The 24,230-nt window shown below is 42.7% G+C and overlaps 1 protein-coding gene across 2 annotated transcripts in view; it reads right to left on the minus strand.

Annotated features, from left to right (window-relative positions):
* Positions 1 to 24,230, minus strand: part of LOC140204307 (monocarboxylate transporter 8-like) — a 103,913-nt gene that overhangs the window by 20,943 nt on the left and 58,740 nt on the right. Inside the window, exons 3-6 of one of the 2 annotated variants that reach the window (XR_011887583.1) lie at positions 23,361 to 23,805; positions 19,715 to 19,858; positions 17,726 to 17,954; positions 15,271 to 16,717 (exon numbers count right to left, since the gene is read on the minus strand). Coding sequence is in view for 1 of the 2 variants with exons in the window: in XM_072270919.1 (XP_072127020.1) it covers positions 16,491 to 16,717; positions 17,726 to 17,954; positions 19,715 to 19,858; positions 23,361 to 23,805 (1,045 nt within the window). In the remaining variant the exon portion in view is untranslated. Of the gene's footprint in view, positions 1 to 13,037; positions 16,718 to 17,725; positions 17,955 to 19,714; positions 19,859 to 23,360; positions 23,806 to 24,230 lie in introns of those variants that run through there. The other variant, XM_072270919.1, reaches the window with a different exon arrangement.

Raw genomic sequence — 24,230 nt, forward strand, 5'->3', positions numbered from 1 at the left:
TGAAAGAATTCCAGATGTCAAATAAAACTATGTTAAAAAGATATTTGCAGTTATGGTAATCCTGATGAAACTAGTGGATTACTGCAACCCCCCCCCCCCCCCCCACCCAGTTCACTAATGTACTTTAGAAAACCAAATTTTATCCTCTACAAGTGATTCCAGGACCTCCAACATGTTGATTCATGGCTGACTGTCATGTTAGTGACAATTGGAGATGAGCTATAAATGGCAGCATTGTCCACTTCCTGTGAACAAATGTACGAGGGAAAAGTCCTCAAGCGCATTATAGGGGAAAAGATGTGGTTAAACCAAAAAGAGCGTGAAAAAGACTTAGGATTTTACCAGGACCAGAGTGTCTGAGTTATAGGGAGAGGTTAGCCTCATGAGGTCTTTATTCAATGGAATATTGGAGAATGAATGGGTGGCTGTGTAGAGATGTTTAAAATTAGAAGGATGATACTGGTGTTTTTGCCAAGGTATTGGAGCCCGAAATTAGGTGACATGTTTAGGGTGAAAGAAGAAAAGACTTATAAAGTGGCCTGGGGGCGGGGGCAGCCTTTTCACTCAGAGGGAGGTGATTAGATGGAATGAGCTTCCAGAGGAAGTGGTTGAGTCAAGTACAGTAGTATCATTTGGGAAGCACTTGGACAGATACATGGAGAGGTGGGGCTTAGAGATATATGGGCTAAACGCTGGAAAATGGGACTGGCTGGGAGGGCACCATGGTTGGCATAGACTCTGGGTGAAAGGGTCTGCATCTGTGTGGATGTGATCCATAACTCTTCACTTGTAGAGATAACGAAAGGCCCAGGATTGAACCTATGCCCGCAGCCAAAAGGAAGGGTTCTGTGGAGCCTATTAGATACTTCTTACCAAGGAATTGTGTTAATTCTGGGTAAATCATAAGGGGAAGAGCTATTAAATGCTAAAATGGAGAACTCCCAGGCCGTAGGCCAAGATCCTGGGCGTACTCCCCCATGTAATAATCTGGTGAAACTGGATTGTTTCCCCATCATTGACCATCCTGCTGTTAAGCAGCACATCACACTAACCCTTCCTTGTCTCTCCTTCCCGTTAATTTGGATCTCCACACTTCATAATAAGCCTTTTAATTTTCTGCAGCCACTTATAGTTGATATAAGTGCATGAAAATTTGTTGCACACATCTAAAAAATCAACATCCTTAGTTTAATTCATACTTTATTTTTTTTTACAAAGATGTTCTCACATTAATTCAACACATCGCTTGCCAACGTGACGTGTGCTTAGTACAAATACTAGTGAATTTTCAACATGAATGATGAAAGTGACATTTACAACAGTAAACTGCTTTGATAAGTATTAGACTTGTTCATTTTGTCAAGTGAATGTTAAAAGATCAATGTTTGGCCATTCTGCATTTCACAATTCTCAGTTTACCCTCACACTGGTATGCTGCTTTAGAATCCAGGTGCAAACAAGGCCCAAAATATGCATTACTACTTTTAATGTGTAACTACTGAGGTTAAAAATGTCCATCACTATCTTGGCAATTGTTGATGCCCAGAACAGGAAGTACTTTGACAGTTAAATCAAGTTTTTTTAAATAAAAGATTATTGTGTTGAAATGCTGGTATACTTTTTAATTAACTGTCCTAAGTATTTCAGTGTAACAATTAGCCTGCACAGTGGTAGTGTTAAAATATTTTTGTGGATGTTATGGTAAGAATGTCAGATATACACAAAAGCACAGTAGAACAGAGAAACCCATCAGTTTATTTCACCAAACCCTTGCTCTTCCACAGATTGAGTTCCTCCAGTCCAAACTGCAAAAATCTGATCTGTTTTGAACTTAAGGTATTTACAGTCTATTTGTATTGTATATTTTCTTGAAGATATTGTGCTTTGTTGCATGATGTGAGAGTTTAAAGGCGTACAAAGCCGCAAATACTGCTCTGTCAGCTCCCTGGTGAGAATTCTTCAATGTGATTGGCTGCTGTGTGAGTTTGATGACATCACAATTGCTGGCCATCAGAGATCCCACTGCCAGTGTGAAGCCTAGCAATGTCTAAGATGGGAAATGTACATCAGAGACTTCTAGATCTTTGTCAGGAGCTTTCTCCAGGGTTAGCTCTAATTCAGCTGCTACGACCCTGAACTACAAATTCCAGGGCAGCATGTTTTGCAAAGTGTAAGACACTTTGCCATTTAAGGCAAGCTGGTTAAAGAGTAAAAGAATGTAAAATGGAACTTTACACTAAGATTCCAGAATGAATTTTGTAAATATAAATCTATGTTCCGAACTCTACAACTCATGTTCTCAGTATTTTTCTTTTTGATTTGTACAATGTCTTTTACACATTGGTTGTTTGTCATGTATAGTTTTTCAGAAATTCTATTGTATTTCTTTATTTTTCTGTAAATGCCTGCAAGCAAATGAATCTCTAGGTAGTAATGGTGACATTTAAGTCCTTTGATAATAAATTGACATGACTTTGACCTTCTGTTAGAACTAAGTGAGCGCCACTTAATGCAGTTTCCCAGCAACTGACTGCACTTGTTTAGACTGGAATTATGTCAGCTGTCTGCTCCTCATCTGAAAGAGAGGGAAAGGAATAATGATTCTTTATTCCTTTCCCTCTCTGAGATAGAATGTGGCTTGTAACAGTGTTAAATTTAATTAAATAGTAAGCTTAAAATATGAGCCTTTTGAGTTGCTGACAGAATTAACAACCCTTCTTGGTGTTCTGTAACACTTAAACAGTTCAAATTGAGTTGGACTGCTCCTATAAATATTAGAATTGAGGTACTCGTTGATCAAAACCTATGATGATGAAACCGTGTACAGTGAAGAACAGCAATACAATATATACTGAAAATGATTACGAATAACATCCTCTGGCATTAGGCACCCAGGCTTTGGTTTTTATGGGATGCATGCTGGCACCAAAACCTGACATCTAAATCTATCATTTCCATAGAGGATGCTTAAATAAAGCTACTTAACTTTTTGGCATGAATTGGAGCTTTCAATATTTCACTCACAATTGTAATTGGCACTTCAGGTGCTCTAGACCCAGAGCTTGTATAAAGCTTTTACCATCTCAAATCTCTACGTATTCATGAATCACCTTATTTTTGCTTTTCAAAGCCTCCCTAAAGTGAACTGTCTTTAACCGTGCTCCACAAAATTGAGAAAAACATATTCCACAACCCAAATAGGAATCAAGTTAGGGTATCAGTGAGATCAAAGAGATTAGTTAAGACCAGCAGGTTGTAAATAACCTTGCATTTGAGAGGAAGCCAGGATCTAACTATTGCCAGTAACTGGGTTAATATTATGTTAACATTTTGAGCAAATGCAATATTAAATAACTAAATGTAAGTCAGCTTAAACATCCATTATTTCACAATGTAACTTCATTATTTCAGCTGCATCTTCCTACTTTGGCCCACAATGTTGAGCCAACTTCTTAACTTTTTTTCTAAGATCAATCTAATCCTTCCCTCCCACATGTAAACAAATAATCCATGAAAGTGTAAAGGGGAAAAATGAAAACTTGTCACAAAGATACTGTAATTCTCATGAGACATTTTAATCTACATAGTAGGGGGGGAAATCAGGCAAAAGTAGTCTGGACAGAAACTCAGCATTCTGAGATAGGTCCTTAGAAAAGTGTATTCCAGGGCTAGTTCGAGGGCAGTGTAGATGTGGAACTGTGCAGTGGATAGCATTACTTAGTAACCTCACTGTGAAGATAGCCATAATAAATTTGAATGTTATATTTGAACGATTTCTGGATGAGGTGTTCCACTCAGCAGTTTACAACTAGGTGGCAGAGCTTGGATGTTGGAATCTCAATGGGATGTGCAATTTCACCCATCCTTTTTGTGTTAGCCATGGAGGTCATTGTGAGGGCTGCAGAATCAGTGGGACCAGGTGTTGCACTTGATGGCGGAGGGGAGTTACCACCAATACGAGCGTTCATGGACAATCTTACCCTTTTGGGTCCCAGCACGGAGGCAGTGGAAAATGTACTGTCTGGAATCGAGGAGCTAGTGGATTGGGAAAGGATGAAGTTCAAGACTAAGAAATCAAGGAGCCTTGTTCTTAGGAGAGGAAAGCTGGCTGACTTTCATTTCACCCTTTGTGGAGAGGAGATTCCATCCATTCAGGACCAACCAGTTAAGAGCCTCGGGCAATGGTACACAGAGGAGCTGAGAGACACCAAGAGGGTTCAAGAGGCAGAGGTCTGAAGTCTGTTCACAAGTGTGGCTTGCCTGGCAAGTTGAAGTTGTGGTGCTTGCAGTACGGACTGATGACACGGATGATGTGGCCACTAACTGTCTATGAAGTGGCAATGTCCCACGTTGAGGCAATGGAACGGAAGATCAACAAGTATGTGAAGAAGTGGTCTGGAGTACCGAGAAGCCTCACCAATGTTGCAATCTACAGTAGCCAGACAAAGCTTACCATCCCAGTGCAATCCCTTGTTGAAGAGGTCAAGGTAGCCAAGGTAAGATCATTCTTGATGCTTCGAGACTCAAAAGACCCTGTCATCATGAACAGCCAGCCGGATGTGAGATCAGGCAGGAAGTGGTCAGCTCATGTAGCAGTTGATGAGGCAGAGTCCAGATTGAAGCACAAGGAGATGGTTGGGGCTATCCAGCTAGGCCACCAAGGACTTGGATGGACAACCCACAAGTGGTGGCCATCTTCTACAGGTAAGGAGCGCCATGAGCTTGTAATACAAGAAATACGAGAGGTAGAAGAGGAGAAGAGGTTAGCTAAAACAGCTGGCCTGGCCAAACAAGGGGCTTGGACCCGGTGGGAAAGTGTTGAACAACGACATCTATCTTGGAATGTTCTGTGGCAGATGGAACCGCTCCGCATTTCTTTCCTATGCAGAGCAGCGTACGATCTGCTCCCAACACCTGCCAGCCTCAGCACCTGGTATGAAGATAAGACAGACAGGTGTGCTGCTTGTGGCGAGAAGGGAACACTTCAACATATTCTGAGTGCATGCAGAGTCAATCTTTCCAGCGGCATGTACACTTGGAGACATAACAACATTCTCAAAGTTGTGACAGAAGCGGTTGAGCAGAGAGTACTGCAGCACAACTTATCTCATGCCCCATGCTGCACAGAACATCGCATATCATTTGTGAAAGAAGGCTTCAAGTCAAGGGTGTACAGCACAGGCTCACGATCAAGCATACTTTCTTCAGCCAATGATTGGTGTGTTGAGGCTGACCTGGACGGGAAAGGCAGTTTCCCGGAGCAAATAGCTTTCACAACATTGCGTCCAGGTATAATCGTATGGTCTGACACCAGTAGAGAAGTGGTTATTGGTGAACTCACAGTCCCCTGGAAAGACAACATCGATGAAGCCCATGAGCGCAAGTTAACCAAGTCTGCAGAATTAAGATCAGAGTGCAGATACAGAGGGTGGAAAGTCTCATGCTATCCATTCGAAGTAGGCTGCCGTGTGTTTATTGCATTCACTTTCCAGAAGTGGCTGCGTGACCTTGGCTTCACTAGAAGAGAGATCAAGTCAACCAGCAGGGCTGTAGCTGAGGCAGCAGAGAAAGGATCAGCATGGGTGTGGACCAAGTACGTCCAGAGGGGCAGATAGTCAGACAGTGTATACATATCTTGCAAACCCTTCAGTAGTTGCATAGACACCTGAAGAGTAGACTATCTGTTGGATGGAAGTGACCAACAACTCTGATAGAGGCAGGTGCCAAGTTTTTAAGCTCACCAGTGGGAGGTGGTGCTTTAGCACTGCTAGCCCACCACCTCGAGGGAGTCTTGATCATAAGCGGGCCGAAACTCCTGAAGACAGGTGGCAGATCAACTGATGATCCCACTGGTGATAGCACAGGACAGTTAACATCTTAGTCCATGTGTATTTTGTAACTATTTTGTGTGTGTGTGAGTGAGAGACAGAGAGAGGGAGAGGGTGGGTGTGAGGGGGAGACAGAAAGGGAGAAAGAGGGGAGAGGCAGAGAAACAAGCAGAGAGAGAGAGGGAGGGTGGGTGAGGGAGGAGAGAGAGAAAGGGAGGACGAGAGAAAGAGGGAGAGAGATTTTAAACTTTAGTAAGGGACATTATAAGGGCCTGAAAGTAGAGCTAAGTGAACCAGCAAGTTAGATACAGGAATCAGTCAGAATACACAGTACAGGTACTGTACAGTCCAATAAGAATGTAAACTTTCAAGGGAAATTTTTGTGATTAACCAACAAGGTTGAAAATAGTATCATAGAAACATAGAAAATAGGTGCAGGAGTAGGCCATTAGGCCCTGCAAGCCTGCACCGCCATTCAGTACGATCATGGCTGATCATCCAACTCAGAATCCTGTACCTACCTTCTCTCCATACCCCCGATCCCTTTAGCCACAAGGGCCATATCTAACTCCCTCTTAAATATAGCCAATGAACAGGCCTCAACTGTTTCCTGTGGCAGAGAATTCCAGACATTCACCACTCTCTCTGTGAAGAAGTTTTTCCTCATCTCGGTCCTAAAAGGCTTCCCCTTTATCCTTAAACTGTGACCCCTCGTTCTGGACTTTCCCAACATCGGAAACAATCTTCCTGCATCTAGCCCGTCCAATCCCTTTAGAATTTTATACGTTTCAATAATATCCCCCCTCAATCTTCTAGACTCCAGTGAGTATAAGTCTAGTCGATCCAGTCTTTCATCATATGAAAGCCCTGTCATCCCAGGAATCAATCTGCTGAACCTTCTTTGTACTCCCTCTATGGCAAGAATGCCTTTGCTCAGATTAGGGGACCAAAACTGCACACAATACTCCAGGTCTGGTCTCACCAAGGCCTTGTACAACTGCAGTAGTACCTCCCTGCTCCCGTACTCGAATCCCCTTACTATGAATGCCAGCATACCATTCGCCTTTTTCACTGCCTGCTATACCTGAATGCCCACTTTCAATGACCGGTGTATAATGACACCTAGGTCTTGTTGCACCTCCCCTTTTCCTAATCGGCTACCATTCAGATAATAATCTGTTCTCCCGTTTTTGCCACCAAAGTGGATAACCTCACATTTGTCCACATTAAATTGCATCTGCCATGAATTTGCCCACTTACCTAACCTATCCAAGTCACCCCGCATCCTCTTAGCATCCTCCTCACAGCTAACACTGCCGCCCAGCTTCGTGTCATCCGCAAACTTGGAGATGCTGCATTTAATTCCCTCGTCTAAGTCATTAATATATATTGTAAACAACTGGGGTCCCAGCACTGAGCCTTGCGATACCCCCTAGTCACTGCCTGCCATTCTGAAAAGGTCCCATTTATTCCCACTCTTTGCTTCCCGTCTGCCAACCAATTCTCTATCCACATCAATACCATACCCCCAATACCGTGTGCTTTAAGTTTGCACACTAATCTCCTGTGTGGGACTTTGTCAAAAGCCTTTTGAAAATCCAAATATACCACATCCACTGGTTCTCCCATATCCACTCTGCTAGTTACATCCTCAAAAAATTCTATGAGATTCATCAGACATGATTTTCCTTTCACAAATCCATGCTTTGTCCGATGATTTCACCACTTTCCAAATGTGCTGTTATCACATCTTTGATAACTGACTCTAGCATTTTCCCCACCACCAAAGTCAGGCTAACTGGTCTATAATTCCTTGGTTTCCCTCTCCCTCCTTTTTTAAAAAGTAGGGTTACATTAGCCACCCTCCAATCCTCAGGAACTTGTCCAGAGTCTAAAGAGTTTTGAAAAATTATCACTAACGCATCTACTATTTCTTGGGCTACTTCCTTAAGCACTCTGGGATGCAGACCATCTGGCCCTGGGGATTTATCAGCCTTTAATCCCTTCAATTTACCTAACACCACTTCCCTACTAACATGCATTTCCCTCAGTTCCTCCATCTCACTAGACCCTCAGTCCCCTACTATTTCCGGAAGATTATTTATGTCCTCCTGAGTGAAGACAGAACCAAAGTAGTTATTCAATTAGTCTGCCATGTCCTTGTTCCCCATGATCAATTCACCTGTTTCTGACTAAGGGACCTAAATTTGCCTTAACCAATCTTTTTCTTTTCACATACCTATGAAAGATTTTACAGTCAGTTTTTATGTTCCCTGCCAGCTTTCTCTCAATCTTTTTTCCCCTTTCCTAATTAAGCCCTTTGTCCTCCTCTGCTGGACTCTGAATTTCTCCCAGTCCTCAGGTGTGCCACTTTTTCTGGCTAATTTATATGTTTCTTCTTTGCAATTAATACTGTCCCTAATTTCCCTTGTCAGCCACAGGTGCACTACCTTCCCTGGTTTATTCTTTTGCCAAACTGGGGATGAACAATTGTTGTAGTTCATCCATGCGATCTTTAAATGCTTGCCATTGCATATTCACCGTCAACCCTTTAAGTATCATTTGCCAGTCTATCTTAGCTAATTCACGCCTCATACCTTCAAAGTAACCCTTAAGTTCAGAACCTTTGTTTCTGAATTAACTATGTCACTCTCCATCTTAATGAAGAATTCCACCATATTATGGTCACTCTTACCCAAGGGGCCTCTCACGACAAGATTGCTAATTAACCCTTCCTCATTGCTCAATACCCAGTCTAGAATAGCCTGCTCTCTAGTCGGTTCCTCGACATGTTGGTTCAAAAAACCATCCCGCATACATTCCAAGAAATCCTCTTCCTCAGCACCCTTACCAATTTGGTTCACCCAATCTACATGTAGATTGAAGTCACCCATTATAACTGCTGTTCCTTTATTGAACACATTTCTAATTTCCTGTTTAATGCCATCCCCAACCTCACTACTACTGTTAGGTGGCCTGTACACAACTCGCACCAGCATTTTCTGCCCCTTAGTGTTATGCAGCTCTACCCATATCAATTCCCCATCCTCCTGGCTAATGTCCTTCCTTTCTATTGCGTTAATCTCCTCTCTAACCAGCAATGCCACCCCACCTCCTTTTCTTTCATGTCTATTCCTCCTGAATATTGAATATCCCTGAATGTTGAGCTCCCATCCTTGGTCACCCTGGAGCCATGTCTCTGTGATCCCAACTATATCATATTCATTAATAACTGTCTGCACTTTCAATTCATCCACCTTGTTACGAATGCTCCTTGCATTGACACACAAAGCCTTCAGGCTCGCTTTTACAACTCTCTTAGCCCTTATACAATTATGTTGAAAAGTGGCCTTTTGATTTTTGCCCTGGATTTGCCTGCCTGCCACTTTTACTTTTTACCTTACTACTTTTTGCTTCTACCCTCATTTTGCACTCCTCTGTCCCTCTGCACTTGTTCCCATCCCCCTGCCATATTAGTTTAAATCCTCCTAAACAACAGTAGCAAACGCTCCCCCTAGGACAGTGGTTCCAGTCCAGCCCAGGTGCAGACCGTCCTGTTTGTACCGGTCCCACCTCCTCCAGAACTGGTCCCAATGCCCCAGAAATTTGAATCCCTCCCCCTTGCACCATTTTTCAAGCCACTTATTCATCTAATATATCCTCCTATTTCTGCTCTGACTAGCACGTGGCACTGGTAGTAATCCAGAGATTATTACCTTTATGGTCCTACTTTTTAGTCTATCTCCTAACTCCCTAAATTCACCTTGTAGGACCTCATCCTGTTTTTTTACCTATATCGTTGGTACCTATGTGCAGCATGACCACTGGCTGTTCACCCTCCCACTCCAGAATGTCCTGCAGCCGATCAGAGACATCCTTGACCCTTGCACCAGGGAGGCAACATACCCTCCTGGAGTCTCGTTTGCAGCCGAAGAAACGCCTATCTATTCCCCTTACAATCAAATCCCCTATCACTATAGCTCTCCCACTCCTTATCCTTCCCTCCTGTGCTGCAGAGCCACCCATGGTGCCATGAACTCGGCTGCTGCTGCCTTCCCCTGATGAGACATCTCCCCCAACATTATCCAAAACAGTATATCTGTTTAAGAGGGGGATGACCTCAGGGGACTCCTGCACTACCCGCCTGCTGCTACGCTGTTTAGTGGCCACCCATTCCCTTTCTGCCTGTATCACACTTGAAAAGAATATAATTACTCAATGATGGATGGCAATTTAAAGAAACTGGACAGAATATAAAAAAAGTAAAGAATGACTAAAAGATTAATAAGAAAAAAAGCCAGAAATATATAAAAATAATGATCATATTGATAATTAAAAGGTCATAGACCATAAGACATAGGAACAGATAGACCATCAAGTCTGCTCTGCTATTCCATCATGGCTGATTTATTATCGAATCTCCTACCTTCTCCCCAGAAACTTTGATGCCCTGAATGATCAAGAACCTATCAACCTCTGCTTTAAATACACTCAATGACTTGGCCTCCACAGCTGTCTGTGGCAATGAATTCCACACATTCACCACCTTCTGGCTAAAGATATCCTCTATTCTCATGGGACATCCCTCTATTTTGAGGTTATGTCTCTAGTTCTATTCTCCCACAAAAGGGAACATCCTCTCCATATCCGTTCTATCCAGGCATTTCAATATTTGATAGGTTTCAATGAGATTCCCCCTTATTCTTTTAAACTCCAGTGAGTACAAGCCCAGACCCAGGAAACCCTCCTCAAACATTAACCCTTTCATTCTGGAATTATTCTCATTAACCTCTGGACACTCTCCAATGCCAACACATCCTTTCTTGGATAAATAGCCCAAAACTGTTCACAATGCTGCAAGTGCAGTCTGACCAATGCCCTATAAAGCCTTAGCATTGTACCCTTGCTTTTGTATTCTAGTCCTCTCGAAATGAATGCTAATATTGTATTTGCCTTCCTTACCACCGGACTCAATCTACAAGTTAGCCTTTAGAGAACCCTGCAGGAAGACTCCCAAGTCCTTTTGCACCTTGTTCCAGCATCTTGTTAGCAAATGTACAGTCACTGGAGAACAAGGTTGAGCACCTAAGGGCAAGATTGCTGTCAGAGAGAAATAAGGAATTGCTGTGTTTTGTTTTTCAAGGAAACGTGGCTCACACCAAACATGCCAGATAAATTGGTAAGACCCAAAGGCTTCTTGATACGCTGGATGGACTGACTGCCAAGTTGAGAAGGCAAAGGGTGGGGTCTGGTCTGGTGCTCAGACATGGTGGTTTTGTTGCACTCTTGTTCCTCTGTGACCCTGACCACAGTTTACATACTGCCCAAAGCTGATGCTAATTGAGATATTGAATGCTGCCATCACCAAACAAGAATCATAGTCGGAGACTTCAATTAGGCTTGTTTGAAGAAATCTCTGCCCAATTATCATTGGCATATAATCTGCAGCAGCCCGGGCCACAACACACTTGACCACGATGATAGGAATGCCCTTAGTTCCATCCATAGACCTCACTTTGGGAAATCTGATCACTTAGCTGTCATCCTTCTACCTGCATACAGGCAGAGGCTGAAGAGCAAGGCTACAGAGATAAGGAGGTGGTCATGGGAGGCAGAGGATCAGCTATAGGATTGCTTTGAGTTGGTGGACTGGGTTGTGTTCAAGGACTCAGAGGATCTGAATGAATATACCACAGTTGTCACAGGCTTTCTATGTTGTAGACAAGTATATACCACAAAATCATTCAAAGTCTTCCACAACCAGAAACCCTAGATGAACCATGTGATCCACAATCTGCTGAGGGCCAGGTCAGTGCTATTCAGGACTGGCGATACAAGAGGCCCAGGTACGATTTCTGGAAAGTCATCTCACAGGTAAAGTGGCAATTCTGGACCAAACTTGAATAACTGATGGATATTCGACAGCTGTGACAGGGCTTGGATATTATCATCTCTTACGAAGTGAAGCCGAGCAACATCGGCGACAACAAGGCTTTGCTCCCAGATCAGCCCAATCCCTTCCATGCTCACTTTGACCTTCATGAACTCCCAAAGCCCTGATAATCCTGTGATTTCAGTCTCTGAGAGCAATGTGAGAGCATCCTTCAGGAGGGTGAACCCACAGAAAGCAGCCGGCCCAGATGGGGTACCTGGTCTAGTACTAAAGACTTATGCTGATCAGCTGGTTGGAGTGTTTCACTGATATCTTTAACCTCTCACTTCGACAGTCTGAGATACCCACCTGCTTCAAGCAGGCTTCAATTATACCAGTACTTTTAAAAAAAAGTGGTAACCTGCCTCAATGACTATCGTCCAGTAGGACTTACAACCACTGTGATCAAACATATCAAATCCTGCCTGAGGATTAACTTGGATCCGCTCCAATTTGCCTACCAGCACATCAGGTCCACAGCAGGTGCCATCTCATTGGCTCTCACGCAACCCTGGCACATCTGGACAGCAAAGATTCCACACATCAAGATGCTCTTTACTGGCATTCATCACTATCATGCCCTCAAAACTAATCAATAATCTTCAAGAGCTTTGCCTCAATACCTCCTTGTGTAACTGGATCCTCGATTTCCTCACTTGTGGACCGGAGTCAGTTTGCAACATCTCTTCCACAATCTCCATCAGCAAAGCTGAACCACAAGGTTGTGTGCATAGCCCCCTGATCTATTTGCTTTACACTTATGACTATGAGATCCAATGCCATATTCAACGTTGCCGATGATACCACCGTCGCTGGCTGAATCAAAGGTGGTGACGAATCAGCCCATATGAGGGAGGTTTGAAAATCTGGCTGAGTGGCGCCACAACAACAACCTCTCACTCAATGTCAGCAAGACCCAGGAGCTGCTTATTGACCAGAGGTCTGTGACCCAGTCCTCATCGGAGCAGCAGAGGTGGAAAGGAACAGCAACCTTAAATCCTTCACTGTCATTATTTCAGAAGATCTGTCCTTGTCCCAGCACGTAAGTGCAATTACAACCGAGCCTCTACGTCTGAGAAGTTTGTGAAGATTCAGCATGATATCCAAAACTTTGATAAACTTCTATAAATGTGTGGTGGAGAGTATATTGACTGGTTGCATCATGGCCTGGTATGGAAACACCAATGCCCTTGAACTGAAAATCCTACAAAAAATAGTGGATACGGCCCAGTCCATCCTGGGTAAAGCCCTCCTCTTCTCCCCCCTCCCCCCCCCATTGAGCACATCCACACGAAATACTGCCGCTGGAAATCAGCAGCCATCATCAAGGACCACCACCATCCAGACCATGCTCTCTTCTCATTGCTGCCATCAAGGAGGTGGTACAGGAGCCTCAGAACCTATTCCACCAGGTTCAGAAACAGTTATTACTCCTTGGCCATCAGGCTCTTAAACCAAAGGGGATAACTTCAGTCACCCCATCACTGAACTCTCCCCACAACCTATGGACTAATTTTCAAGGGTTTTTCATCTCATGTTCTCGATATTTATTGTTTGTTTGTTTATTTATTTATTTATTTATTGTATTTGCACGGTTTGTTGATTCTTGTACATTGGTTATTTGCCCTGTTGACTGTGGTGTTTCTTGAATTGATTGTGTATGTTCGCAAGAAAACAAAGCTCAGGGTTGTATATCATGATCTTTATGTACTTTAGTAATAAATTTACCTTGATTATTTAACTTTGAACCCCTGATTTCTGAATTTTCTTCCCATTTAGAAAATAGTCTACTCCTTTATTCCTTCTACCAAATTGCATTACCATACACTTCCCCTCACTGTAATCCATCTGCCACTTCTTCGACAATTCTCTCAATCCGTCCAAATCCTTCTGCAGACTCCTTGCTTCCTCCACACACCTTCAGATCATCCACAACCTTGGTCACAAAGCCATCAATGCTGTCATTTAAATCATTGACGTATAATGTGAAAAGTAGTCACAACTCTGACCTCTGTGGAACACCACTAGTCATCGGCAGCCAATCAGAAAAAGACCCCCTTTATTCCCACTCTTTGCCTCCTGCCAGTCAGCCATTCTTGTCAAGAGTTAATAAATTTAGTATCGGTTGTCTAGGAGCAAGTCAGGTGAATTAATAATGAAAAATAAGGAGATGACAAATGAATTTATCATCAGTTTCAATATAGTAAGATTCAAGTAACATCCCAGTAATAGCAGTCAACTGGGAACTGGACGGAAGGAAGCAGCAGCCCAGGAAAAATCCAGTCAACAGAGCAATTGTACTACATTGTTAGAGCTGCAATCTCTTAAGTCTCAGCATCTTCGCAGACTTCATTCCAAGCTGCTAGAAAGTGGTTAGTGAGACAGTTTTTAATGTTTAATTTTCGTTTTTAACTTTCCAAATTCCTTTTACATTTAGAGACCTTTCCATTAAGTTGGAAAATAGCAATACTAATTCCCATATCTGAAAAGCAGGAATCCGCAGGCCAGTTAGCTTAACATACATTGTGGGGAAAAATGTTAGAAGCTACTACTAAAAACTTCGGAAGAGGGCACGATGGGGTAAATCAGGCTAAGGCAACATGGTTTGCGAAAGTTGGACCATTTCATTAAAGTTCTTTGATGAAGTAGGTGTCAAGGATAAGGAAAAATTTGACGCCCAGAGGCATCAAATGTACTAAATTAAATATTATTCTGAAAAATGAAAGCTGATGGGCGAGTTGCGATGGCATGGACAGGGGATAAGTTGGCTAACAACAGAGGGTAGGCTAAAATCAAACCTTTTCTCGTTAGCAAGATGTAACTAATGTGCCATCAATGCTGGAGCATAATTTTTTGCATTTATATACATGATGTGGATGAAAGCACCAAAAATTCAGATGCCAAATTTGCTTGCTGACACATGGATAGGTAAGAAAGAGGAAGTGGTTCATTTTGGCAAAACAAAAGTACTTAAATGGGGCAAGTCTGCAAAGCTCTGAGCCCTAGTGCAGAATTTGCAAAAGGTTTGCATGTAGATGTGGCAACTAATTAGGAAGTCTAACAGAATCAGGTTTTTTCTTGATGGGAGAATTGAATTGAATAGTCAGGAGATTATGCTTCAGTCATGTAATTCCTGCACATCCCATGCTAACTGCGCACAACAACAATTTTGCTCAACATTCCACTGTCCTTTTCCAACAGGTATTAGATTGTTTTACTGTATTTAACTTATCAAGATCTCAGAAATTACTTGTAGGTTGACATGAATGCTCCTCCTTCCGAATCAATGCTTATACACACAGTGAACCTAGGAACAGGTGTCGTCCATTCAAACCCTCCAAATTGGCCACCACTTTGTTAGATCATGGCTGCTTTGCACTTTAACTCCATCTGCGCGTCATCACTCGGTATCCTGAGACGGGTGTTTGTTAGTCTAAGGATGTGGAGTAGTGATAAGCACCAATATCTGCTACATCTACCTCCCTTTTTAATGACCTTTATAAACCTTACCTTGCTCCATCTTATTCCCTCTTGCAATCTCTCAGGTGATTGCAGCCAGTGTTGCTGCTGCCTTTTCTCATCCTCATCGGCTTTCTCTTGCGATGTCCCAGTTGAGAAACAAATGAGACAGGAAAAGAAGCGGAGAAATGGGATAAATGAGTGCTGGCTTGGTCTTAATTGGGCAGAATGGCCTCCTATGCTGTACTCATATGGTCTCCCAAGAGAAGACATTTAATTCACTCTTTACTGTATTCTGTGAAACTGGGACACGGGAGCACAAGTGGCAACCGATTGCTTGACCACGTGCTCATTCTGTTATTGTTTGCTCACATCGGGCATTTGAGCATTAGTGGACGCAATAGAGAGATGTGAGGTAATCTTCCCACGCACCATTAATTGCAAATTACCATTGTATGATGGGGCTGTGGACTACTGAAAATACACTGCCACAGAATAAGGAAGATGTTGGATAGTCCCCTTATTTTTCTGCATTTGCCCGATGCTGCATGACAGTAACAGAGATTTAGGAAGCCGGTGGGGGGCAAGTCAGGGCAGTAGCAGTTGGGTCGTGCAGGATGACCACCTGACATTGGTTGCCTGGTGTAAACCTTGCTCAGAGTTTGATCAGGGAAAGGTCACCCTCAAATTGGAAATGATTTGTCTGTTTGTAATGTTTCTTTGCTCTTTCCCTAACATGGGGGCTGAGAAGGGAAAGCAAATCATGACCAGAAATCAATCTGTTCTTGACCCAATCACAAAAAGGAACAAGGAAGGACAATGAGAAGTTGGTGGCCACATACCCTGAGTTTTGGAAGAACTCCATTGAAACCAGCTGGATTACTTTTGCACAGACTGTGCCCATTTAACAGACTCCCACTATTCTGTAATGTTTCTATAATTTCAGTTCTACACAGTGCTCCCTGATCAGATTGTTCCTAACAAAATACCGCAATAAAATGCTGTCATTGCTACCGGGCTGAGATTAAGTCCAACACTGCGCTTAAGAAGCAGCCACAGACATTTTAAGCCTCATCTGAGAACTTCCCACCAAGTTTTTAAAATTTTTTTAAAAATTCTAATACCTTTGTGGAATTTTTAGAAAGGAAACTCAGTGTTACATGGGTGGAAGAACTATTATTTCAAAACAGGCACACATACCAAAAGGAAACATCACAGTCTGTGCTGGCATTGATCCCACTGTGGAATGTAGCATGCCTTGACTTTACAGATTACATACAGGTTTCCAGGTTGGGGTTTCCTGGAAGCATCTCTCCAGTTAATGTATTTCCTGAAGCTAACAACATCTTGTCAGTGCCAGGGTCTTCTTTCTTTTGCTTTTTCATCATTCGACGATGAATTATAGGGACAAAGAACAGAACAACTCCGCCAACAATAGGTGGAATTCCAGCCAAGTAAAAAGCCAAGTGATAGTTGCCAAAGGAATCTTTTAAAAACCCTGTATGAAGTAAACAGATCAAAAGTTAAGAGTGCACTTGACTAAACCCCGGCAAAGTTTAAACTTAAAAGCCACTAATCCTTGTGGAAATTTACAGCCATGGCAACAGTGCTTAACCAAGTAATAATCTGAATCTTTGAGCATTGGAGGTTTATGTATATTAATATCAACAACTGTTTCCACATGAGCTCCGTCTTGATCACAAGAATGGATCTAAGCTGATTTTCAATAAAATGGAGTCTCACACCAAAAGCTCTTAATCATGCTCAGTCAAAGCAAGCGGATTTGTCAGACCTCCTGCTCTTTAGAAAGGTTGGAAGGTGCAATTGTGCATTGTTTAGATTAGTATGCCAGTATAGAAAAACGAGGAGAACTAGAGGGGCAGGGAAAGACTCAATAGAAACCCAAGGAACAACATCTCCACACAGAGTGGTCTGTATATGTAATATGTGCTGGAGAAAGTGGTTGAGGCAGATACAAGGTGTTGATAGAGGTGTTTAAAATTATGAGGGGGATTGATAGAGTTGACGTGGATAGGCTTTTTCCATTGACAGTGGGGAAGATTCAAACAAGAGGACATGAGAGTTAAAGGGCAAAAGTTTAGGGGTAACATGAGGGGGAACTTCTTTACTCAGAGAGTGGTAGCTGTGTGGAATGAGCTTCCAGCAGAAGTGGTTGAGGCAGGTTCGATGTTGTCGTTTAAAGTTAAATTGGATAGATATATGGACAGGAAAGGGAATGGAGAGTTATGGGCTGAGTGCAGGTTGGTGGAACTAGGTGAGAGTAAGAGTTCGACATGACTAGAAGGGCCAAGATGGCCTGTTTCCGTGCTGTAATTGTTATATGGTTAACACTTAAAATACATCGGGACAGAAAGGTTTAAAAAAGTATGGGTGAAACACAGTCAAATGAGACCAGCTTAGATGTGCATATTGATTAGCAAGGAAGAGCTTAGCTCTATTGACTACCTTGTTAAAAATAAAGTCTGCATTTTCATTTCTTACTGACCTGCAATAGGTGGTCCTGCAGTCATAGGAATGGCCATTAGCCCCAGAATGAAGCCAATAGCCTGTGAAGCCTCTTGAGGTCCAACCAGTTCGAAGGCAATGGGTGCCATAATTGTGATGAAACATCCATCACAAAACCCCAGTAAAATACAAACAGCAATGAGGCCCTCAAACACTTTACAGAGTGGTATCATGATGGACATAATACCCAACACCCAAAATGATGCCACCTACAAATGGGAAACAGGAGACTATTAAAGTTCTATTTATTATCAAAGTACTTATGCCATATACAACCTTGAGATTCACCTCCTTATAGGCAGCCACAAAACAAAGATTTCCGATAGAGTCCATTTTTAAAAAGTCTTTTGTCAAACTCCCAAAGTGAAGCGGGGGAGGGGAACAAATCATGTAAGCAAATAACATGCAGGACTGAGGTTCACGACAGTGAGTTCACAGCATGAAGCCGGTCATCACTGCAGCTGATCCAGGAACCCGTTAGTTGCAGGCCACAGCCTCAGTTCAGCACAGGGACGAGTAAACCTCACAGAGCAGCGAGCTGAACACTGGTCTATCCCTCTCCAGCAGCCCTGACACTCTGACCTTTCCAATCTGGCCTATCGCTTAAATCGGCCAAACCTTGGATCGTTCCTCGCTCCTGGACCTGGGCCTTGCTGCTTCGATACACTCTTGGCTCCGGGCGCCACCACCTCAATGCAGCCCATAACCAACCTCTTCAATCTGCCCGTGCTTAAACAGCTGGCCATTCCTTGATCTCAGGCCTGGGCCCTGCTGCCTCGCCTCTGTTCTGTTGAATTGAATCACCTCCTACTCCGTTCCAGCAATGATCAAACACTGGCTTGTTCCCCACTCCAGGGCCTGGGCCCAAGCGCCTCGATTCGGCCTGTATATGCCACGCTGCAACCGTCCTGTACTTCTGAGACCTCAGTTCACCGCGCAGAAATGCCAGACCACACAGGCATTTCAAAAGCTCAGCTTCTAAAGGGAAGTTACAGGCTACTGATTGCCGTGATTGTATCTGAGAAAAAGTGTAATTTAGAGTTTTGTTTGCTACTGGCAAGTGGTCGCTGTGCTTCACCAGACCCATCTTAAACTAGAACTACAGTACTAATAAAAACCACAGAGGGTTAAAAAATCATGAGACACTAAAAATCTATCCACTAAAAAATGATAGACAGAAGGGAAACTACAGATGCTGGAAACCTTGAGCAACACACTATGGAGGAAAATAAACAGCTGATGTGGTTTTGGGCTAAAATCTGATGAAGCATCTCTGCTCGAAAAATCAACTGTTTATTTCCGTCCATACATCCTGGCTGACCTACTGAGTTCCTCCACCATTTTGTGTGTGCCACTCAGCAAATAATTTTGTTTTAAGCAAGTACTGCCTAGAAGCAGGGAGGGGAGCAGTTGGTGTGCCAATCATCCGCTGAACTGCCATCTGAATAACTTCTTCTGAACTTTTCCATGTTGCCCTGCAGTGACCAGGCTGTTTTTTCTTCTCATTGCAGCTTTTATTCAGTCTTTAATTCAATAATAACTAGATAAAAATAACATTGGCAAGCTATTGGGAGGCTCAGGGCTAATCCTGTACTAACCTTATGTATACCTTCTTGCATGACTCACTGAATATCTTGTCAAAGCAAGAGAGCCTAGCTACATTTTCCACTGCTCTAACCTAACGGCACTATCTCAGTTCCTGCTAACTAATTAATCTTGAAAAGAGCATTTATAAATGTCACCAGAACTCTGAACGGCTGATACAGGACTCTTGATCGTAATCTTTGGTCTTAAGAAAAGTTGTTGCTGCCATTTTGTACGTGTGGTTTCAATAGAACTGTGAGATTAAACGGGAATTTTTCAGGAGGAGCAAAGGGCCTTCACAGGGTAATCAAAACAATGCAAAATAATGAACTGTAGGCAAGAGCCTGCTTCTCAGAAACTGAGTATTTAGACTGCATTGACCTACTTGTAGGTAGATCTTCTTAGGTCCAGGGATGCAATCACCTATCTTTCCAAACGCTAAGCGTCCGACTCCTGACGAAGCTCCAATGCAGACAAGCAGTATCCAGTTTCTCTCAGTTTCTCCAAATTCTTTTTCTACATGGTTCATCTGTAGGCAAATCATTTGCTAGATATTAGAAATAACATTTCAAGCTGCCTACAAATCCTTAATAAACTGACTGGCCATTTTATCCGTGGAATCAATGTCAGATCTATGTGGTGGTTTTCCATTTCTAATATAGAATTCCTTATCTCTGTATCACAAAAATCTTTACTACTGTACTCTTAATAGTCATAGTAATTCTCTTTCTACAAATTGTCCAAAAAATAGCTGTAGAGAAGATGAAAGTGTCTGAGTTACTCATTTCCATCTTTACATTGTGTTTCAGGAATCAATCGCTTCCACCTACATTCAGTCTCAATGCACCGTATTATTGATGCCGTTCCTTTCCACGCCTGGTGGCGCATCAGGCAGAAACCTTGCCGTTTCTTTAGCATTTGTCTGTTTTTTTTTTAAATGAGGCTGAGTTGTTAGCTCGACGCTCAACCCAGCACAGGTCGAAAGCGTGCAAAGAGTCGGCCGGATTTCAACCCGGGACCACTCGCTGATGCCACTACACCGCCAGTCGGCTAACGTACTGCATAATTAGTAAAAAATTGGGAGATCGAACTTGAAGGCAGAGCACAGGGTGAATGGCAGGGTGCTCAGCAGTGTGGAGGCACAGAAGAATATTGGGGTCCACATCCACAGATCCCTCGAAGTTGATATGCGGTGTATTGGCCTTCACTAATCAAGTGGTTGAGTTCAAGAGCCATGAGGTAGTGATGCAGCTCTATAAAACTCCAGTTAGATCGTGCTCATTTCTGGTCCCCTCATTATAGGAAGGATGTGGGAGCTTCAGAGACGGTGCAAAGGAGATTTACCAGGATGCTGTCTGAATTGGGGAACATTCCTTATGAGGAAATGATGAGTGATCTAGGGCTTTTCTCTTTGGACTGGAGGGGAATGAGAGGAGATTTACTGGAGCTGCGCGAGATGATAAGAGTGGACAGTCAGCGTCGTTTTCCTGGGCCAGAAATGAGAGTGCGTAATTTTGAGGTGATGGGAGGAGAGTATAGGGGTCATATCAGAGGTAGTTTTATGGAGAGTGGTAAGTGAACAGAACACACTGTCATGGGTGGTGCTAGAGGCAGATGCATTAGGGTGATTTAGGAGTTTTAGATAGACATATGGATGAAAGAAAAATGGAGGGCTATGTGGGAGTGGAGCGTTAGATTTATCTTGGCAGTCAGAAGGTCGGCGCAACATACTGTTCTCTGCTCTACTATACAATGGAGATGGAAATACCCTGCAGGTAAGGCAGCATCTGTAGAGAGAGCAGCAAAGTGAACATTTCAGATCCTCAATCAGAACAGGAAAAATTGTCAAATGAAGAGGAGGTACAGAGAGAACACAAAGGTTCAAAGTTCAAAGTAAATTTACTATCAAAGTACATACATGTCACCGTATACAATCCTGAGATTCATTTCCTTGTGGGAATACTCAGTACATCCATAGAATAGTAACCATAACAGAATCAATGAAAGACTGCACCAACTCAGGTGTTCAACCAGCGTGTAAATACAAAAAGAAATAAATAATAATAAATAAATAAGCAATAAATATCGAGAACATGAGGTGAAGAGTCCTTGAAAGTGAGTCCATGGGTTGTGGGAACATTTTAATGAGGGGGCAAGTGAAGTTGAGTGAAGTTATCTCCTCTGATTCAAGAGCCTGATGGTTGAGGGGTAAAAACTATTCCTGAAACTGGTGGTGAGAGTTTTGAGGCTCCTGTACCACCTTCCTGATGGCAGCAGTGAGAAGAGAGCATGTTCTGGGTGTTGGGGGTTGAAGGTCAAGGAGGGAGTCAACGACAAAAGGGGTGAAGGACCAGGATGCAAGTGAGTGGTATTTCATTGATAAATAACAAAGCCATCGGAATTTATCAGAAAAGCAATGAACAAAATCGACAGTAAGTGCTGGAATGAAGAGAGGGGCTGGAATTGCTGAGCTCAAAGTTTTGTTTGCACTTAACTTGTTTGAACTTGCAATGTGCTGTGGAAAAACTGAAACTAGAGGGGGCCTAAGTTAACCCAAGTTGGAGAATTCCTGGTTGTTAGGGAAAAGCTCGTGTGAAAGGTTTTGATGGACTCACATTTTAAAGTTCATGTCAAAATTTAACACTTCAAATGCATATGCATCCAGAATTGCTTATCATTTACCAGGTAGACAGCCAAAGTCTAGAAAGGTTTTCCATCTCTCTCCCCATATTTTATTTAAAGATTTTAAAGTGATTCTAATGACCGATGGAACAACATACAGGACTTGCGTATTTAGGATAAGAATAATATCACTTAAAATTCCATGTTGCACAAACTGCTCAGTGGTCACACTGGTCTGTGTGGCATAGCTTAAATCCTGCATATCTGATATGTGAACACACATTGTATGTTGACATCTTGGTGCCGCACCAGAGGTGCTATGCTGTGGGTGAGAAGTTAACAGGAGCACACTCAATGGGCCTAGTGACCTAGTTCTGTTCCTTTGTTATATGGTCTCATCCATAATCTTCCTGGTAAACCTCCTGGTTTTACTTGAAGAGCAGGGGAGTTCCCTACAGTCCCTTGATCAACATTTGTCTCTCATCTAGTACTACGAATAATTGGTCTAATGAATAACCCCTGCAGATTGTGGAACAGAATATTGACTTTCAATTTAACAGTGACTTTCCTTATGTGACTATTCAGACGGCAGTGGAAGTGCTTCAGAATTCCCTAAAGTTTGACAGTCGTCAGCACAGAGTTATACTTTTAGCCACACATTAATTCAAGTTCAAAATCTGCAAATCTGGAAATCCAAGCAACACACACAAAATGCTGGAGGAACTCAGGAGGCCACACAGCATCTATGCATGAATTTAAGTTTGTGGGTTTTAATTTTTGAACTTACGGGTCCAATAGGTTAAATTTCCAGCAGAGACATTGAGCCTGAGAAACAGTCACCTTTATACTAATATGTTTGCTTTGAATCTACTGTAGTCATTTTGAAGCAGAGTTTAAAAAATCACTCAGGAGCTGTCTGTAGGAAACCTTTCCTCTTTTAGGAGGTGAATAAAACATAGACTTAGGGTAAGGGCTAAGAGATTTGGAAAGGATCTGAGGGAGGCCTTATCCACCTAGAACGTGGCAAGCACCTGGAAACACTGCCTGAAGGGGTGTTGGACGCAGAGTCACTAACAGCATTAATGAGGTGAGCACTTGACCTGTCTAGGTACAGAGGACTATGGGTCAAGTGCTAGGAGATAGGATTAATATGGATGGATATATGGTTGGTAATGAACTCGATGGCCCAAATGTTCTGATTCCATGAATCAATAATCACTGCCGATCAAACAAACCCACATTAACATTGTTCTGCTGTGCACAGAATTCTTTAAAATTAATTTGACCTTCGTATATAAACATGTCAATCCAATTTAGTAGAGGAATAGAGGGTTTTCCATGCACAAAACCATTCAGAATAGTTTTTACATTTCATTACAGAAAATCTCTTACCGGTTTGGTGCACTTACCAAGTGAACATATGGCACAAAGTAACCTAGGACAGCAGTAGCAACTCCAAAGGCCCAAACCCTGTATGTTACTTTCCTGAAGACTCGCAGATTTAGGTATCTCCTGACCTGATGGAAACACTTGTCGAATTTTGTTGTGTTAGTCCTCTCTTCTTTAGGATTGCTTGGTAACAGAGGCTTATATGTCAAGGACAGCAGTATCTGTATGAACAAGAACACGCTGAGAATCTGCAGGGTGTGGGCCAGACCCACGGCATCACCAATCTTCTTCAGGAAAACAGGCATGACGCTGGAAAACAGACTGCTTCCAGCCGTCATCACTCCGTTCACCAGGCCTAAATGGCGTCGGAAGTAATGGCCAAGAATGACTAATGATGGCTGGAAAGCAAAAGATGACCCGCATCCAAAGAGAATTCCATAGGTAAAATACCTCAGCTCCAGGGACCTGTTGAAGACAACAGAGAGGTACATTGCATCAGATGGCTACTCTCTTTAAAGGAAGGGGCTTGCTTCCATTCTAGTAACTTGTCCCACAAAAACCTTCCCAAAACTCCAAAGGAGTTCATTTTACACAATCATATGGCACAAGCAGTTCAATTTTAGGGAAAGGAGAGAGACTGGTATCGTTCGTGCTTCACAGGAGCAAGTTACACCTGAGAGCAAAATCCCCATACTGAATCAATCACAGAAAACAAGTCCCTGAAATCGAATATAATGGGTCTTCAATTGTTTTGATACCTACACTCAGTGGCCTCTTTATTAGGTACACCTGTACACCTGCTCGTTAATGCAAAGATCTAATCAGCCAATCATGTGGCAGTATCTTAATACATCCAGACATGGTCAAGAGGTTCTGTTTTGTTTAGACCA

This window comes from Mobula birostris, chromosome 10, assembly GCF_030028105.1.
Source record: "Mobula birostris isolate sMobBir1 chromosome 10, sMobBir1.hap1, whole genome shotgun sequence".
Lineage (NCBI taxonomy): Eukaryota > Metazoa > Chordata > Chondrichthyes > Myliobatiformes > Myliobatidae > Mobula > Mobula birostris.